The 21,529-nt window shown below is 36.6% G+C and overlaps 1 protein-coding gene across 1 annotated transcript in view; it reads right to left on the bottom strand.

Annotated features, from left to right (window-relative positions):
- Nucleotides 1–21,529, bottom strand: part of Wsck (tyrosine-protein kinase Wsck) — a 475,983-nt gene that overhangs the window by 88,299 nt on the left and 366,155 nt on the right. The window contains exon 13 of the mRNA XM_090414787.1: nt 10,132–10,202. Within this exon, the coding sequence (XP_090270913.1) occupies nt 10,132–10,202 (71 nt within the window). The remainder of the gene's footprint in view (nt 1–10,131; nt 10,203–21,529) is intronic.

Here is a 21,529-nt window from a genome sequence, read left to right as displayed (position 1 = left end):
GATGACACCATAATAGGAAAATCTTGCAGGATAATAAAACCCCGGATTACAGAAGACATTTTACAACTATGTGATCAAAGGAGAATCTTAAGATCCAGTATAAACAGGGATAACAATAGGAAAATATAAATAACTAAACGAAATAATAAGAAATATTTAAAATAGCTAAAATCAACTGGATTTTGAAGGAATGTGGCAAGATTGAAAAGGAACTACAAAGAAACAACTCTAAAAGTGCTTTTCAAGTAGATAAGTAGATTAACAAAACCTTTCACTAATACTAACTGGTCAGTTGAGGATGAAAGTGGCAATCTCTTGACTGGAAAGGATGAAATCTTGCAGTGTTGGCATGATTACTCACCTAACCTTTTCTCAGAAGACAGCATCTTTAATAAAAAAAAAAAACCCGAAGACATAATACAAATGGCACTGGATGAAGGAGACTTCCCTATTTTAAGAGAAGTAGAAGCAGGAGTTAATTCTTTGAAGATGGAAAAATCACCAGACATAAATGGAATAACTTCAGAACTACTGAAACCAGGAGGGGGGAACTATCATAGATAGTCTGTTCAAAATTTGTCAAGATGTGTGGAACACTGAATCATGGCCAAAAGATTGGTGCACCTCTGTTGATTCCTATTCTTAAGAAAGGGAATAGTAAAAATTATAGCAATTTTAGAACTATCGGTTTAATCAGTCATCCAAGCAAAATTTTCTTAAAAATCTTATTATCTAGGATTGAGAGGAAAATAGAAAGTATATTTTCAGATAACCAAGCAGGATTCTGAAAAAAAAAAGGAGTACAATATATCACTTATTTACAATACATCTCATTGGAGAAAAATATATTGAGCATAATAAAACACTATGTCACAATTTCATAGATATACAGAAGGCCTTTGATTTAGTATGGCATGAAGCATTGTGGAGAATACTGAACCAGTATGGAATAGATAATAAAATAGTATGCCTAATTAAAACTCTGGTCATTGGTACATTGATTTCTGATCTTCAGAAATGTTAAAAGAAATCAATGGCAACTATAGCAAGCCTTTCAAAATGTAAAGAGGTATGCATCAAGGATGCATACTTTTGGCAATGCTTTTTAACCTCTACAGTATTTGGAATATATAATAAACTTAGCCTCGGAAAAATTGGTATTGGAATTACAGTTGGTGGCAAAAAAAAATCAATAATCTCAGATTTGCCAATGACATTGACCTAATAAGTAGAGAATGAACATCAATTACAAGAATTAACAGTTTCTAAGACACTAGTGATTATGCATTAAAGATCAGAATTGAAAAAGCAAAAACAATGTCTTCATGCAATAAGCCCATGAAAATTTCAGCTAATGATGAAAAAATGGAAGAAGCAGAAAGATCTATCTACTTTGGAAACATATACAACACAGAGATGGCTGGTCTAAGCATGATATTAAAGCATGCATAAGTTGCATGCTCTGAAAGGCAGTAGTTGCTAAAACAACAACTGCCTTTCAGAGGTTACAGCCACTTTGGAAGGACAATAAAATACGGATAGATACAAGATTATCTCATCGATCAACTTGTTAAATCTGTCTTACTATACGGATGTGAGAGTTGGACAATGCTAAAGAAAAATGAGAAAAGAATGTGGGTCTTCAAGATGAAGTGCTACAGAAAACATTTGAAGATACCATACACTGTACACGTAACAACAAATGATGCAGCTAGAAGGAAACCCACTACATTGTCAGAACACAAGAAAATATCATCACTCAAATATATCAGAAATGGCTCTGGTGGGTAGATCAGATAGTTCACCAAAAATAGCACTAAAGAGCTTGACTTCTGGTAAAAAAAAAAACACCTGGGACAACCTAGAATCACCTGGACAGATAACATTAAAATATTGACTAATTACTTGTTCTCCATCTTGTTAAGCAGATCCCAAAGAAATAACCTTTACAGTGTCCCAAGAGTCTACATAGACTGTGGGTGAAGAAGAATAGGTTCTCCATTAAGGATGCAGCTGATATTCTCAGTGTTTCTGCCTATTTTCACTGTCATTGTCTTTTTTATTGCTGATTTTTGTACTAAATTTATTACAACAGAATCTTGCAGACTTGCACTTAATTTATTTAGGAGTATAACATCATCTGCATAAAGTAAAGATCTTAGATTAACATATCCAATTTTGACATCAGGTAAATATCACTTTCTTTCATAATGTGTCATGTGGGAGGCTTAATGGATTTTTTACAACACTCAAAAAGAATTAAAATAGAATTTAATACTTCCTATATTTCGTCCTAGTCACTAGGACATCTACGGGGATTACAAAAACAATTAATGTAACATGCACACAAATATCATACAATACTAAGCCCAACCACATGGGTGACACTAAAGTCCTATCTAAGTGGAGTGCCCTCTAAGGGCGGTAATAGGTGGCCTGGAATGTAAGGTGGGACATCTGGTGATGAGTGTGTTTCCCAAACCTTCAGAAGCTTAATGCAACCGTATATATTAAGATTTGGTTGGTTTCTGAGAGATGCTGCTGCTTCTAAAAGTCTCTTTCTTGAATTTGCTGTGGTGGAGCATGGTGGTTTTCTTCCATGATACCCTGTGGGTGGTGTCCAAAACATGGTCAGCCAAGCCTGAATGGCCATAGTTGTGTTTACAGATGTAAGACTTGTGTTCCTCCAGACGGAAAGAGATGCTGATCTGCCTGTCTGTCCAAAGTACGCCAGCTTACAGGAACAGGGTACTTTGTAAACTCCAGGCAGAGAGAGAGAGGAGGGAGCTGATCTTTCGTAGAACGGATAAGGGTAGCAAGTTTGCGGTAGGACTTATATGCTGGGGGTAGGTGTACTTTTTTAGAATCTTGGCTATATTTTTGGATGTGCCACGGATGTAGGGTATGGTGATGGCATTTTTAAAATCTTGTTGACGAGAAGGATGGGGAATGGGGGAGGAACTGATTATTTTTTTGATACTGTGATCGCTGTAGCCATTGGAGAGGAAAGTGCTGTGTATGTGGTTAAGCTCAGAAGTGAGGGCGGTTCCACTGGAACAAAGATTGTGGGCTCTCTTGGTAAGAGTTTTAATAATGCCATGTTGTTGAGAGGGGTGGTGGTGGGAGAGTTTGTGAATGTATCTGCCTGCGTGTGTGGGTTTTCTGTATACAGTGAAGGCAAGTGTATCATTAGGCAGGCGTGTGACTAAGGTGTCTAGGAAGGGTAAACAACTGTTCTTTTCCTATTCTATAGTAAACTGGATTCTTGATTGTAGGCTATTGAGATGACTGAGGAAGGAGTCTAACGTGTCTGGGCCATGAGGCCAAATAGAGAACACATCATCTACATATCTTGCCAGATAGAAGGTTTGAGTGGGCTGAGTCTATGGCTCGTTTTTCGAAATCTTCCATACAGAAATTGGCAAGGGGGGGGGTGAGAGGAGGGAACCCATGGCGGTTCCCTCTATCTGCTTGTAGATTTTGTTCTTCCAAGAGAAATACCCGGAGTTAATGGCAAAGGAAAAGAGATCTAAGATGTCAGATGGAAAAACGCTTTCTAAGAGAGATAAGGTGTCAGTTAAGGGAATATTGGTAAACAAAGAGGAGATATCAAAGCTTACCAATATGTCTGCATTATTCAAGATTAAATTTTCTGTGAGGGCTTTAAAGTGGGTCGAGGTTTTTATATAGGAAGTGGACCTTCCGGTGAGGGGGGGCAGAGAATTGGCCAGCTGTTTAGACAGTCTGTAGCAAGGTGCATTGGTGGCATCTACTATAGGCCTGAGTGGGGAATTGGGTTTGTGGAGTTTTTGTAAACAGTATATTCAGGGGGGGGACAGGAGCGGAAAGGTTTAAGTTTTTTCGTGATGTCAGGGGGGTCAGGAAGATACTTTTTTAAGTAAGATTTTTAATGGCATACTTTGGACAGACAGGCAGATCAGCATCCATCTGCCTGGAGGAACACAAGTCTTACATCTGTAAACACAACTATGGTCATTCAGGCATGGCTGACCATGTTTTGGACACCAGCCACAGGGTATCATGGAAGAAAACCACTATGCTCCACCACAGCAAATTCAAGAAAGAGAGACTTTTCTGACAATTGTTTACCCTTCCTAGACACCTTAGTCACATGCCTGCCTAATGATACACTGGCCTTCACTGTATACAGAAAACCCACACACAGGCAGATACATTCACAAACTCTCCCACCACCACCCCTCTCAACAATATGGCATTATTAAAACTCTTACCAAGTGAGCCCACAATCTTTGTTCCAGTGAAACCGCCCTCACTACTGAGCTTAACCACATACACAGCACTTTCCTCTCCAATGTCCACAGCGATCACAGTATCAAAAAAAATAATCAGTTCCTCCCTCATTCCCCATCCTTCTCGTCAACAAGATTTTAAAAATGCCATCCCCATACCCTACATCCGTGGCACATCCGAAAAAATAGCCAAGATTCTAAAAAAGTACAACCTACACACAGCATTTAAGCCCCATTGCAAACTTGCTACCTTTATCCGCTCTACAAAAGATCAGCTTCCTCCTCTCTCAATGCCTGGAATCTATAAAGTACCCTGTTCCTGTAAACTGGCATATTTTGAACAGACAGACAGATCAGCCACTATCTGCCTGGAGGAACATAAGTCATACATCCACAAACATTGCTATGGTCAGTCAGGCCTGGCTGACCGTGTCTTGGATACAACCCATAGGATCTCATGGAAAAAAACCACCATGCTCCACCACGGGAAATTCAAAAAAGAGATACTATTCTTAGAATCAGCAGCAGCTCTCAGGAATCAACCAAATCTCAACAAATATGGTTGCATTAAGCTTCCGAAGATTTGGGAAACACTCATCACCAGAGGTCCCACCTTACATTCCAGGCCACCTACTACCAGATAGGATATCCACCTAGATAGGACTTTAGTGTCACCCATGTCGTTGGGTTTAGTATTGTATGATATTTGTGTGCATGTTACATTAATTGTTTTTGTAATCCCCGTAGATGTCCTAGTGACTAGGACGAAATATAGGAAGTATTAAATTCTATTTTAATTCTTTTTGAGTGTTGTAAAAAATCCATTAAGCCTCCAACATGATGTCCTCACAGCACTTAAGCCTCTACACACGAATTTCATAATGTGATCTATATAGATGAATAACAGAAGGGATAATGCACATTCTTATCTCATACCTACTTTAACATCAAACTGTTTTTTGATGTTAAAGAAGTGAAGCATTTACTTGCTTCAATTCTAATTGCTTTTTGTTTTTCTAATTTAGAATATGATTTATATAAAATAAGACCCAATGTATATAAAATTTTGAAACACTTAAATGCAGATACCAAAGAAAACATAAAATTAAACACTGAATTGAAATTAGAAGAATTTCTAAATTACTACACAGAATTGTGGACAGACAAATATTTCAAAAAAGACAACTGGCAAACAATTAATGAAAATGAAAAGGAAATAACTAAAATGAATTAGACATCAGCCTGAAAGAAACAACAAATGGAAAATCACCTGGAGAAGATAAACTAGGTTCAGAACTATATAAATATGCAGGAACAAGATTCAAAGAAAGACTCTTATTATTTTTAAATAAAATTTATTTAACTGGTATCCCCCCAATAGAATGGAAAAAAGCAATTGTGATTCCTATCTTTAAACAATTTGATAGAGATGACCCTAAAAACTATAGAGGTATCAGTATACTAAATTCCTGTTACAAAATATATAGCAGAATTTTAAATAGCAAACTAATGAAATATTCCGAAAACTTTATTTTAGAAGTACAGAATGGATTTAGAAAAGGACGATCATGTATAGACCTGGCCTTCTGCCTAAAATTAATAATAGAGAAAAGAAGAGAATACAATTTAGAAACACATATTGCATTTATTGACTTTGAAAAAGCATTTGACAAAGTTAAAAGAAACATATTATTTAACATATTAAAAGAAAGACAAATACCAAATAATATCCTAAAAGCTATCACAAGTATATATGAACATAATCAAATACAAATAAGATTAAATCATGAGCTATCATATATGAGAGAGATAAACCAAAGGGTCCGACAGGGATGTCTCCTCTCAGCAACTCTTTTTAATATCTACTTAAATGAAATAATAATAAAATGGAATAAAAATTTACATCAAGGAATTAAACTTTCTCCTACAGTAAACTTAAACACTCTCCTCTTTGCCAACGACCAAATAATAATTACAAATTCTGAAGATAAACTACAGAAAGCTATTTTAGATCTAAATGAAATAGTCAAAGATTATGGTATGATAATATCAACAGAAAAATCAAAAACTATGGCCTTTAAAGGACAAGGTCTAGCAAGAACTAAAATAGTAATAGATAACAAGATCTTAGAACAGGTGAATTCATTTAACTACCTAGGATGTACGATCACATATGAAAAAGATATAAACGTAAAAATTGCAAAATATTTAAAATTAACAGGTGTAATTAACTCTATATTTAAACCAAGCCTAGTTCAAAAACAAACCAGACTAAAAGTATACAATACATTAGCCCTACCAGTCTTAATGTATGGAAGCGAAATCTGGACAATAAAACAAAAAGACAAACAAAGATTAACAACAGCAGAAATGAAGTTTATGAGAAAAACTGCAAAGTATACCCTATTTGATCACAAAAGAAATGAAGAAATTATGAAAGAACTAAACTAAGAACTAGTAATAGAAAAAATAAAACAAATATAAACATAAATGGACGGAACACGTTCAAAGAATGAAAACAGAAAGATTACCAAAACAAGCCTTAAAGTACAGCCATTAGGAAAAAGAAAACCTGGACGTACTCTTAAACGATTCAACGATGACTTCTAAGGCCGGAATAGGCCATGCTAGGCCTAAATCCTTGATATGCATGATGATGAATTCTAATTGCTGACTTACAACTCAAAGACTAAGTATTCCTTGAGAAAACTGCCTACTGACACTATCTAACCGTAGCACATTTTGAACAGATTTCCTCTCAGCAACTTGTCATATGCCTTTTCCAGATCTACAATACTAAATATAGATCCTTGTTATATTACCATGATTTCTCAACTATTTGTCTTAAGGTGAAAATCTGATCATGACAGCCTTTATTTGGCCTGAGTACAGCTTGTTCTTCTCCAGCTTTCCCACCCTACTATACTTAGCTAAGTATAGTAGGGTGGAGAGAAGGACAGGTAATAGTTCAGGAGCACATCTCCTAAGTGCAACTGTGGGGTGTAAAATCCTGTATAGAAGGATTTTTGTAAAAAAACCTTATATACCAATTTTACTGGAGAACGAAAATCCATACAAAATACTTGTACTTAATTAGCATTTCTTTAGTATTTATATAATATGGAAATATTTTAGAGTGAACTGTTAATTCATGTAACCGCCAAATTATTGTATAATAACAAAGAACAAAGAAAGTTAAGTATAAATTAAATTGTAACAAAGGATTGTTAAAACAAAGATATATCTCAGACGGATTAATATATGACCTAAGGCAATCACTATCGCGAAGGTCAAGTATGTAAAGGATTTCCCGCATTAACACGGCAACCTAAAAGGGTGCCGTGTGAAGACCCATGAAATACCTAAGGGAATAAAATCGTAGCAGGACCCAACGTCAATGGAGCGATATAAAAGGGGTACACAGATGAGTCACAACAGGAGTCTTGGTATTCATCGTCGGAAGGTGGTTCTTGCCATGGTTCGTTGTCATCGAAGGTTTATCGTAAGTCATAGCAGAGGTCAACTGTCTTCTGGTAGATGGTCAACATAGAAACAAATGTCATATTGATGTTCGAGGATGTCATACCGATTCAAGGTCGGTGACCTACGTTCCAGCCAACAAACGCCCGAAGTGCAAGATTATTCGTTTGAGAATTGAAGCAAGTCAGTTCCGGATTTACAGCAGCCAAGTTTCCTGACAATCTTGGAAATAAGAAGTGACCTCATCGATCTCGGAAAAAAGGTGCCCGTATGCGTAGCCAAGATCGGAATGTAACGGAGAATAGTGATTTCAAGAACCTATTAGTGTGGACCAGATGACTATATGCAAAGTAAGGTCTAATGTGTTGTATTTTACTAGAGGCGGAAATTGTGACAGAGATTTCTCTAATGTTTTTAGATTAATAATACTTGAGGACTGAAGGCATTTAGCTAATCACTGAATCAACTTGTTTAGTTGTGAAAACAGGATAGAATTAATGTAAGGTGATGTTTTGATATGTTTAATGTTGTTTATTAGCATGTGTAAGTTTGCTCTGTGTATGACTGAGTGATAGCTAAATTATTACCTTAGACATGCTATTTAAGAGCGAATTGTTAACTTAGGAGGATTATTTATAATTCCAAACATATTTTGCTGTAGAAGTATAGAGCCTGAAATATTTGTGTGTTTAGTGTTAACTTTTAATGTACATTGAAATTAGCATGAATAAATTGTTTTGTTTGTCAAATAATTTGCCTGATTCCTGCATATCAATGCACTGCTCATAAAAATCAAATCTGTGTGACCTAGAATGTTAAGTAGCCACGACTGAAAATTGGAAATTTTGCATTGCTAGATTTAGTAATAAGTATAAGAGAGGAAAGTCTGTGCCTTGCTGAGTGTTTTTCTTTGGAAGGATATTCAACTCCTATCTACGAATCTTGATGGTGCAGTTGATATAAACACACAAATTTTCAGAATTCAATACAGAAAGATGCCAGTAGTTCAGACAAACAAAATTGACTCCAGCCAGAGGCAATTTCTTAGTTTTAAAGTTTTGTGCATGTGAAGAAGCTTAATTGTGGCCTTGAGACAAGGGGGGGGGGGGGGTTAAGGTTGAATGAGAGGATTAAAGATAAGAGACTAAATCAGGCAACGTATTAAGAGCTCAGAGTTACGACTGTGTAATAAGTATAATAAGTAAATTAAAATAAAGTGAAGATAAGTTTTGAAGTAAAGAGTATAAGTTTTGAATAAAGAATAATAATAATTTCTACAAAGGCGCAAACGACATATATTTACAGGGGAAACTTAGATGATCAGAGAATCAGGAGTACTTGAACACACCATACATATGCCATGAATAATTTAATAATTTCCTTGTATTTCTTATCAATGTATGCGATTCATTTCCAGCCTTATCAAAACTACACAGTGATCACTTTATTTCAAATCTCTTCACACACTCTTATACTACAGTACAACAGTCTGGAATATTGATTGGAAAAGTACCTGTTCCTTACATCATACAAAAACCTGGTATGAACGAAAATTTAAAGAGGCCTGTGAAATTCTGATTAACCACCCTAATTTCAACAATAATGGTGGCATAAAAATTCCAAGAATTTGGATGGCACATATTCAGCCTACTTAGTTTCCAGCATACTTTAGGGCTTTAAGCAATTTTCAGCTTTTATTGGAAACTATTCCATACCAGTTGGTTGGAATTTATATGGATACTTACATAGTTTTTTTATATATATATATATATATATACATGCTGCTCTCCAGCCCAATTTAATTTTGTAACTTAATAGATCATAAGAATAATAATAATAGGACTCTAGCTTTCATGCAGTCAAGGTTTTTTTTTCCCTCACCAGAGGTCAGGCCAATAGTTGTTGTAATGGTTGGTCAGTAACTTTAGCAAACCATGTAGATTGTGGTGCAGCTTGTTTCTTTGTATATATATATGTGTATGCTCCAGAACCTTGATAAAATGAAACATTGAGTGTTCATTTTAGTTTATATTAAACTAAAGTTTTGCTCTAACACGGTAGTTGCCTCCATAATTTTTCATGATGTACTGTTATAATTGCCTTTTTATTCAACTTCCTGAGTTGAATAAAAAGGCAAAAATATTTCAGAAACAAATGTTCCTGAAATATTTTTGTAAGTCTGTTGGATTAGTGATTAGTTTCCTTCTCTGCTATTTATGTCTCCATCATGAACTATAAACAAATAAAACACGGAATAAAACAGTGGGATACATATCAGTTATTATAGATTTGCCATTCGATATGCTATAACTGTGCTTATGATGATTTAACTATACAGAATATATAATTTCTAAAGATTCAAATTTTGAAATTCACTCACACATCACTTTTCATAGTATAGTTTGGTGACCTAAGAGATTCTGGTGCTGTCCATCGGGTATAATCTATTTTCTGAAAATAAAATAGCATATTAAAAATATTAAAAGAATAAAACCCACATTTATGTATATATCATGAAATTTTCTATGTAGATCAATAACTTCATGGATACTGATACTAGATTAGCTAAGCTTGGAAATGGATTTATTTGTCTTTAAGGATGATTAAATTTTAAACTAGGTTAATCAAAGCTTTAAGATATTAATATGAAACACCTAAAATCCTTGAGATTTCAGGTGTTTCATATAAGTTGATGTTAATCAACTTATAGAAATGTTTAATTATTTCAAGGGATTTTTTTTAAAGTACAGAACTTGTGATTAGGCTAAAATCAGTATAAGAATAAAAGGAAATAATCCTGGAACTACCATGTGATGAGTAAGAGTGAGTAAAAGAGTTGGTAGTGGTAGTAGGCACGAATGATTTGATTGGTAATAAGGGGAATGTAAGAATGAGTATCAGTAGGTTGTTGTTAAGAGTAAAATATACAGGGTGTTCGGGATAAATTTGACAGTTTCGTAAGGAAAAAGAAAATCTTCTTTGTATCTATTAAATTTAATGAATTGACAAAAAAACATTACAGGCAGAGTTAATTACAATACTATCAACAAGATTTACTCAAAGTAACCACCATTAGCATCGATCACAGCTTCAATTCTGCTTCGGAACCTCGAACAAGCTGATGCTACAGTCTCCCTGGGAAGGGCCGCAAAAACTGTTTTAATTTTATCCATTAACTGGGATTTTGTATTACTGGAAGTGCGATTGGTGTCTTTTTCAACTGCGCCCCATACAAAATAATCCATGGGGTTAAGGTCTGGGGAGTTTGGAGGCCAAACATTTGGACTGGTGAAGTCGTAGAAATTTTCAGACAACCATTTTTGACTTTTCCCAGAGGTGTGGCAAGGGGCCGAATCCTGCTGCCATACATACGGCCTACCATTGGCTACCCTTGTTATCCAGGGCTTGACTACAGTTAGCAACTCCACGAACAAAGCCCGAATTCCAATGCCAGGGTTCTTCAACACCTGTTCCTGCAGATTTGCGAGGAATTCTGCTGTACGAACGCAATCAGATCGTCTGCTAGGGATCTTTCTTCTTGCTACATCCTCGTAGTCACCATTGCAAGTCTCTAGTTCATGCCTGATTGTTTTTACTGTATTCAGGGAGCATTGGGCAGCAGTCGTAATATCCTTATTTTGATGGCGGGCACGAATCATCATGATACAAGTTATTCTCTTCCATGATTCAGGTGGGTTCCAGCTATCCAACCTTTCTGACATCTTGTATATGAATGAAGAAGGGTCCAAACTTTTAAATGAAGAGAAGTGTGTGTTAATACATGTAACTTACGGAAAAATATAATTAATTATAAATATGTCAAATTTATCCCGAACACCCTGTAAGTGTTGTAGGAAAGAAAGTCAGTGCGTTGCCTCAGTATAACAGTGATGAGTTAAGAAGTAGTGAGTGAAGATTATGAATGGTAATGTTAATGGAGCTGCATGAGGAGAAAGGAGTGCCTTTTGTGAGCATGCAAGATGAATTTGAGGAATGAATGAAGCTATATGAGTCAGACTGAATTTAAATGGATTTGGGTGAGTCAGCTAGAAGGGAGACTAATTACTGCAGTGAACAGAAGATCTAGAAAGCAAGATGATGTAGAGCATGAAACTATGATGAAAGAGCTTTCGAATGGAGAAGTGAGTGACATGAATGAAGAGAGTGAGAAAGAAGGAACACAAGATAGACAGGGAAACAATGGTAATGGGGAAGGGATACAGAGGGTTCACATTCAAGAAGTGGTGTTAGTGGTTATAGAACCAGAAATCAGCTATTATGTTTCTTTATGAATAATAAGCTATATCTGAAATAAGAGGTTTGTTTGTTTGTTTAGTTTATGGCTTATTCACACAAGAACAGGAAAGGTCATACTGCATCACAGTAAAGTTTACAGCAATACATACAGGGGCAAGCCACTAGTGTCTGGCGGCTGTGTGCAAAACTTTAGTTGGCGCACCTATTCCCTCCCTTCAATAAAAAAATCACTTTAAAAAAAAGTTTTTTTTTAAGTATTTCCTCCTCTTTGGTGCATTTACTATCCTGGCACGCCTCTGAATACATAAATAGCCAAAGATGCTGGCCGAGTGGTTAGCGTATCCGCTCTCCAACCAAAAGACTGTGGGTTCAAATCCTGCCGTGGGCATCGATGTTTGCGACTGTCTGTGGAAAAATTAGTGGTGTGGTCGATGGTAGATGGCGTTCATTGACTGAGTGGTGGAGACAGAGCTGCAGAGTAGGTGCCCTCCCTCGATGAGTCTTTGGACTCCTCGGAGGTGTCAAATAATAATAATAAACCAGTAAATAATATGTATGAGGGTGGTCTGAAAAGTTCTCGGCCTAACAATGAAAAAAGGAATTTATAATTTCAAAATTATTTTCATTTTTCAACATAATCTCCTTTAAGACTAATACATTTATTTTAGTGATGCTCCAGCAGCATTATTCCATCCCTGTAGTGGTTCTCAGTAAGATCTGCAAAATATCCCTCTACAGCTACAATTACCTCTTGATTCTAAGAAAAATGCTGACCAGCGAGGAAGAGTTTTAGTTTTGGGAAGAGATAGAAGTCAGAGGGAGCCAAATCTGGGAAATAGGGTGGATGGTCCAATAATTCATAGTGCAGATCCCTTAATTTACCCATTGCCAAAACACTTTTGTGGGCAGGTGCATTGTCCTGATGAAAGATGATGTTTTTCTTCTGCAAACCGGGTCTTTTCTCACAAATTGTTTTGCCTAGTCTGGTTAAAAGATCGGAATAATATTCCCCAGTTATTGTTTTACCCTTTTCAAGATAATTAATAAACAAAATGCCTTTAGCCTCCCAAAACACCAATGACATGACCTTTCCTGCTGATGGAACCAACTTTGTCTTCTTTGGTGCTGAACAACCAGCTTCTGTCTACTATTTTGATCCTTGTGTGTAATGGTGAATCCAAGTCTCATCCATAGTAATAAATCAACATACAAAATCAGTTTTATTTTTGTTAAAACACTCCAAGCACTGTTCAGAGATTTTCATGGTAGTGCATTTTTGATCTGCTGTGAGCAAGTGTGGCACCCATCTTGCACAAAACTTTTTCATTTGCAATTCTTCATGCAAAATATATCTGACACATTTTTTGGAAATGCCTATAGTCTCAGCAATTTCACGCGCTTGGACTCACCAGTCATCCAATACCATATTGTGCACTTGATCAATGATTTCTGGTGTTGTTACACTTTTTGGACATCGTTCACAAGGATCATCTTGAAGGCTGATACGGCCACATTTAAACTCGGCAGTCCATTTCTTAATTGTCAAAAAATGAAGGAGAAGAGTGCCCATAAACTTTTATGAACTTTAAATGAATTTCTTTTGGAGTTAAAACTTCTTTTACAAAGAATTTTATAATTGCACAATACTCAATTTTATCCATTCCAAGGGATACAGACAACACTTCTTTAGACGGTTGTATAAAAGAAACTACTTGATAGAATGACTTGCAATTTCACATGGATGCTTATGACAGATGTACCAACTTAGAAAAAAAAAAAAATCTTGCTGATAGTGTTGCCATCTATGGGCGAGACCGAGAACTTTTCGGACCATCCTCGTATGTACAAAATTAAATTAAGCAAGGCAGTAGTATCTACAAATAAACAAAATTACAGCAAAGATTACACAATAGACAGGATTAAAGGTCACAGCAGCAGCACATAAATAGTCGAAGATAAAGCAGTAAACACAATGTATGTATGTATAAAATTCAAGTTAAGCAATGCTGTATCTACATATAAATGAAATTACAGCAAATGTTACAGCAAGAAAATAAGTAGTCAAAGATAAATTAGTAAACAATATGTATGTACAAAATTGAAGTCAAGGAATGCAGTATCTACATATAAATAAAATTACAGTCAAATGTGTTTTTAAGAATTAATTCTTTGTAAGAGATTAAAAACATCATTCAATCTGTCTGAGTGTATATGACTTGGCTAGATAGGTAAAAATTTCATTCCTCTCTTGTGTCAAGTGCTGGTGGCACTCCACCAGAATATGACAAATAATAAGACGAAAATTGCATTTTTCACATACACACAGGAGGGTCAACAGCCCTCAGTAAATAAGAATGTGTAAGACGACTGTGACCTATGCAGAGCCTAGCAAGAAACAACTCCCCCCCCCCCCCTCTCTCTCTCTCTCTTTCTAAATTGACTAGAATGCCAATGCTTAATTTCAGGCTTAATGCCATATAATTTGTTTGTTAATGCTCCCTACCACTGAGCAATTAGCTTTCATCTTATAAACTATTAAACAGAATGTCAAAAAAGCATGAGCTGATCTAGCAGCTGCAGCTGATTTCTTTTAATTCCAATGTGGCAGGGAATCCAGTCCAACCAAACATCAAATTTAATATGTTTCATTTTGTACAACAGGGGTGTAACACCTCATGCAGCACTTGATATGGATTATACACAGGAGAGGAGATAGTCTGTAAAGAGCTCAATGAGTCTGTATAAATGACACACTTTTGATAGCGGTTTTCTTTTATATGCACAAGTGCAAGCTGAATGGCATGCAACTCTGCTTTGTAATTACTGCAATCAGGCAGGATCTGGCTGGAGATAGTAATGTCAGGAAATACAGCAGCATTGCCAACACAGGTACCCATTTTTGAGCCATCAGTATAGATGGGCAAGAAATCAGAGTGGGCTTCCCTGTGTGCATTAAACAATTGAAGGTAGACAGATGATAGAGTAGGAGACTTCTGTAGTTGACAATGAGAGGTTGCAGGATGGAGTGCAAACCTGTCTGGAGAGATGCCGTTATGTTTGGTGTTGGCAACATTCATGGCAACAGCTTACAAAGTGTATTTAATACACATACCAAAAGGACATACGGCAGTCTGATGTGTGTTATATTGAACTTCCCAACACAGAGAAAAGAGACCAGTCCATGTAAGATGCTCTGAAAGAAACATTATTTTTAGGGTATAATTAAGAGATAACTGTTTCCATCTAAATGATAGAGCAAGTTCATTTGCTTCAACATAAAGACTGAGTGGGTGATGTGTGAAAGACACCTGTAGCTATCCATATACCCTGATGATGGATGGGCTCCAACCATCACTGGTTATTCAGCCTTTGCAGAACCATAGACTTGAAACCTATAATCCAACTTTGAACATATTGCACCCCAATCAGTAGAGGATAGGCACAAAGGAGAAATGTAAGTTTTCTGTCAAAAGTCCCAAGCTTCTGTTGCTAATGGAATAACAGTTCATCCCATTCATAATTCAGGATAGGGGTAAAGAGTGCATTTGCAATAGAAGTGCACACTGGCACTTTTTTTTTTCCTGTTGAAAACCTGAACCTATTACTAAAAGTTCATAGAGAAACATGATCAATTGCTTGCTGAAGTTGTTTGTCAATTACCTTCAAGAGTGACAGTAAACTGAAATGGTGTGGACAGACGTATGCATTCGTCGAACATTGTTTATTTTTTAAAGGTATATATTAGAACACAGAAACTAAGTAAATAATTAATTTATTAACTTATTGCTGATATTTCACTGGTGTTATAACTAGCATCTTCAGAGCACAAAAACACAGTTTGTCACAATACGCGAGACTACAACAACATGGTGTAATCAACAGACTAGTTAAACAAAATTGTAGCAGCAACACAAACACTAGAGTCCTGATTTTTGGCGCCCTCTATCTGAAGAAAAAAAAAAAACTAGTTTTTTCTTAAGATAACTGTCTCTTGGATCTTAGGCAAGTTAATATAGCCATATTTGTTGAGATTTGGAGTGTGTTTCAAGGCTTCTGTCGCCTCTAAGAACAATCTTGTAAGAGCTTCTGTGTAGCACTTTTGTGTTTTTCCAGTTGATCTTGTGTGCAGGGGTATCGAGATCATGGTCTGCTAGGGCCGACTTGCCATAGTGATAATTCCGGACGTATCTTTTGTGTTCGCTGATGCAGATGTTCACAGTTCTTCCTGTTTGACAGGAAGTAATCAAGCCTACTACAATCAAACAGGAAGAACTCTGAACATCCGACAGAGTATTGTGACCATATTGTTGAAGGTTTAATGGAGTACTGACAGCACTAGGAAAGGATTAAAAACTAATTTTAATGCTTCCAATATTTTGTCTCAGCCACTGAGACATCTTCAGGGAGTACAAATAACACTTGTAACACACACACACACACACACACACACACACACACACACACACACACACACACACACACACACACACACACACACACAATACTTAATGAAACATGTGGATAACTCTTAAGTCCTATCTAGGTGGTGTGCCCTCTATTGGTGTTTGTAGGCAGCCTAGAATGTAAACTGGGACCACTGATGATTATTGTTTCTCAAATTTTGGAAAGTTTTATGCATCCATATTGTGTTTTAATGATGCCATATTGTTGAGAGGGATGGTGGTGGGAAAGTTTGTGAATCAACCTGCCTGTGTGAGTGGGTTTTCTATATATAGTGAAGGAGAGGTTACCATTTGGAAAGCATATTACTAAGGTCTCTAAGGAAGAACTCTTCCTCTCAACAATATGGCATCATTAAAACACTAAAATAGAGCCTATAATCTTTATTCCAGTGGAACCTCTCTCTTTTCAACTGAATCAACTATATACGAAACATCATCCTATCCAATGACTAGTTAGTGGTGAGCTATAAGGGGCTTGCGCAAGCCCTTTGTTAAATTTTTCTCAAATTTGCGATCCCCTTGTTCATCTTGTTTAATAATCTTGTAGAACTAGAAAATACCACCACGGAATGTATACATGCTACTATTATTGCTACTTTAAATTCATATGGATTTTCTGATAACTATATAAAAAAATAATTTCACTGCATTTTGTTCTAATGCAAAAGACCTTGGTATTGAAATTTTAAAGACCGACCATGTGTTTGAACCATGATGGACAGCTTGCAGTTTACAAATGGCTCTTACTTTGTGGAGAAATTATCTAGCTTTATGCTAACATTTTGCATCGAACGATAAATATAAGGGATTTTTAAATCAACTTCTCAATTTGGAATTTTTAAAAGATCTAGCATTAATGATTGATATTCTACAGCAATTATCATATGTCAGAAACTCTACAAAGTCGCAAAATAAGTATTATAAGGGCTAAGTTAGGCCTTTTTATTTTTGCTCGATGATGCGAGCCCTTTGTTAAAATTTCCATAGCTCACCACTGGCTACAGTCATTAGAGAATTAAAAAAAGAATCAGTTCCTTCCTCCATTCCTTGGTCATTGCTTCACAAGGATTTCAAAAATGCCCTCCAGGAGCAGAACCACCTCCAGCTCTATCCTTGTGTACAAAAATGATATTCCTTAAGGTAAGTCTTCATTAGGTCTTAAGTATGTTTCCAGTAGACAGAAACAGAGGTTTGTGTTTCTGCAACAAAATCTTGATATTAATATTCTGGTGAAACCCATGATGGTTCCATTGCAAAAAATTTCCTACTGTTCTGGCTTCATAGATTTGTCTGTTTTTGGGAGGGTGAGGACTTACCTTTGTCTGGTTAATATTTATCAATTGTTTTTGGGAAGTATGGACGGCCAGCATTCATCTCTTTCTCTAGTAAAAAATTCAATACATCAGATGTGTCAGGGTCAGTTAGCAAGTTTAATTTACTTTCGCTGGATATTGAAGTATCCATATTTTCTATGGGAATATCTGGTGGTTTATCTTTAAATGATATGATTGACATAATTTTTTTAACAAGTGGATTCTCATTGAATGGAACCATTTTAGGAGTTGTCTCTGGAGTAAGACCGTAGGTCAAGTGATTGATGTACTTGCAATCATAAAGTTCAGGCATGGTGAAATTATCATATGGTGGAATAGTCAAGTTTGAGATGCTGATGACATTTTCTTAGCTGCTGCCTTCTCAGCAAAAGAGGATCTCAAAACAGGTGTAGTGGTGGTTAACTTCATTTTTGTATACTGATATGATGTATTTTGTTCTGTATTTCTTTTTCACCTTTCCACTTTTGAAATGCATGAGAGCAAGCTGGTTTATCGCCATGACAGCTGACACATCCAGCTTTTTTTTTTTGTAGAGCAATATTTGTTATGACAGAATAGCATGGAAGACTGTTACATAAACTGGAGATTATAGGATTGGATTATAAAATATTAGCATGGATAACAGGCTGGCTGGCTGGCTGACTGACAGATATCAAAGTTGTGCATGGAGGAAGTGAGTCTGCAAGATTTAAGGTAACCAGTGGTGTACTACAAGGATCAGTCCTTTCAGCAATGCTGACATGAACGTTCACATGTAAAGATAAAGATGTTATTTTGCCTCTTTAAAAGGCCTTGATAAGACTTGGATTACTGTGTGCAGGTCAGGTTTCCTGGTTTCCATTGTGATTCTCATACAGTGGAGGAGTGCAAAGGATAGTGTTAAAAATGATATCAGGATTGTAGAACACTGATTATGAAGACAGATTGAGAATTTGTAGACTGCAGACACTAGCAAACAGGAGAAAGAGGAGTGATATGATTGAGACTTACAAACTTCTGAAAGGGTCATAGAGGATTTCAGTTGATGGAATTTTTCATTTTATGGAGGGTGGGAAAGGATAAGAGGGAATCCATGGAAGCTGAGAATGAATGCTATTGAAAGGGTGAGATCTAGATTTTTCTCACAGAGTGGGGCATGATCGTGTTGGATTTCCTTTGCATGCTATGTGTGCAAGCAGTGCGAATGAATTCAAGTACAAGTATGATAGCTGGTGCATGTAGTATGTGGCCTCCCTCAATGAATCCATGACTCCCTAGAGGTCTCTCTTAATAATAATAATAAATATCAGTGATGTTGCGGCCTACTGCTTGAAGACCCTCTTGCACATCACAAAACCGAAGACCTCCGAGCGATTCTTTCATTGTGGGGAACAAGTCAAAATTGCAAGGACTCATATCTGGTGAATACAGAGTATGTTCCAATTCTTGCCCAATGCCACCTGTCCAACATCTCTATCACCAATTATGACACCTGACAGGCATGGTGACACATCGTGCAGTGTCTTGCAACAAACACGGTAAAGAACCCATGAAAAAATGTGGTCATTTTCTCTTAAAGTCAGATGCAAATAGTGCTCCAGAAATCGTAGACAGTACTGTGTGTTAACAGTTTGCCCTTGGGATATAGCATGATAAAATATGACACCTTGAATGTCATAAGCAACTATCAGCATGACTAACTTTGCTGGTTTCCTGACAAAGTTTTTTCGGATGGGATGATCCTGAATGGACATTCATTGGACTGTTTCTTCAGTTCAGGCTTGTAAGTCCTTGTCCAAGTTTCATCAATGGCTACAATATGATTCAGGAATGCATCCCCTTCATTTTTGTATTGTTCCAGATTGAGGACAGCAACTGCATACCTGTGCCATTTTTGCATCAAAGTCAAGTGATGTGCAACCTAACAAGCTGAAATTTTGCACATGTCGAGGCTCTCTTTTATCATGTGCTAAACACTTGGTTTATCCCAGTTTCCTGGGCCAAATGGCATACAGTCCATTGCCGATCAACTGTGAAAAGTCCCTGAACAAGCTCAACATGTTCATCTGAAATGGCACATCCTACATGATGATTATCATCTGGGTGATCTTGCCTCACACAAAATGTACTGACTCATCTCATCTTGTGACAGTCTGGTGCAGTAGGGAACTGTTGCCACAGGCTTTGCTAAGACCACTATAACAGTTACTCACAGTTTTACCTCATGCAACCTGGACCTTGATTCAGGATTGTTGTTCTAATCTTGTGAACATAACTTAGAGCACTACACACTAAGATGTTGAATTTAACCACTTTTCCACATAAGGACACGTGTTAGAATGGGCTGTGTTGCCTTGTGCACATGTACAGTACATACAACTGTGCCTCTATCTGTCAAGAGTAACATTTGCGTTCCCAACTACATCTCCTGACAGTGTTGCCACAACTTTATTTACAACCCTTGTATAAGTTAGTAGGGGCAATTATGAGATTAATATAGATGAGATTTATCATGGAATGGTTGGAGATGAGGGAGAAAATAAGGCCATTCCTGGAAGATGTATAAAGAGGGTGTGAGGAGTAGGTTTGCATGGAGAGTGGAAGGGGATTGGTATGCATTGTCTGAAAGTGTGGAGACAGTAAATGCATTTGTCATAGTATGATGAGCTGTGTAAGTGAGAGTGGAACCTTCTGCAATGTCATTGACTTCATGGACGTTCGATTTGATGCTAATAATAATAATAATAAAATAAATAAATGATTGGGAACAGGAGAAAATAATGGTAAAAGTAAAGAACAAAAATTCATGAAGAAGTAAAAATACATAAGTTGGAAGCATGGACCAGCAACAATATAATTATAATTAACAAAATATTACATCATGAATATGCAAAAAGTATAAAAACTAGGAACTAGAAAATGAGCAGTACTGATAACATTTTGTTGTCAGTTTTGAGTAACCATCATTCGATTTTTTATCCTTATATTTTTGTCTGATAATTGTGTGTTCTCTAACTGAACAATTGAAAAAGCTGTAATAAAGATTCTGTTTCCAAGATGGGAATTGAACTAAGATCCAGGTCACATCATAAAACCAGCACAAATTAGCACAAAGAGAACATACAAGAAATAAGAAAATGCAAGCTTCAAAGATATTTAAAATATCGTTACATGATTTTGTTTATAGAATATTTTATTGTTAGTTTAGTGACTTAAAATTAGGGATATGCCAAATATTCAGCTTTGCTTTGGTATTTGGTCACTTCAGCATATTTTTCAGATAAATATTTGGATGGCCAAAGCAGAAAATTTCCTGTTACATCTTCTTCTTCTTCCATCATCTATGTGGATGATGATGAGGTCGAATGAACTCTTTCCACTTCTGTCTGTCCCGGGAGAGTCCGAACATTATTACTGCCCCAGGCTCCTCACCTGGGGCACTAATAATATTTGTTCTCAGGGGCTCATTGGTGAGTACGGGCATGGCAAACCCGAGATACCCAAGCTAGACCTGATCTTACTTCATACAATATACACTTGGTATATCATATCTGGAAACTGTTCTTCTACTCTTCTTTCACTCTACTCTCTCTTACTTGTTACTCCCCCCCCCCCCCCCCCCGTGCTATTAGAGCAACTCGAAGGCGAGGGGGTGACTCTTTCCTCTCAAACTGTAGTATCCACTATCTACTAAAAAAAGCGGCTGAATTTAGGTCAAGGAGTGGTGGTTGACACTTGAAAAAAC

This window comes from Typopeltis vanoorti, chromosome 25 (assembly GCF_054136105.1).
Source record: "Typopeltis vanoorti isolate ZY-2024b chromosome 25, IOZ_Tvanoo_1.0, whole genome shotgun sequence".
Lineage (NCBI taxonomy): Eukaryota > Metazoa > Arthropoda > Arachnida > Uropygi > Thelyphonidae > Typopeltis > Typopeltis vanoorti.
Note: the sequence above shows the minus strand (reverse complement) of the source record. Positions and strands in the feature narration are given on the sequence as shown.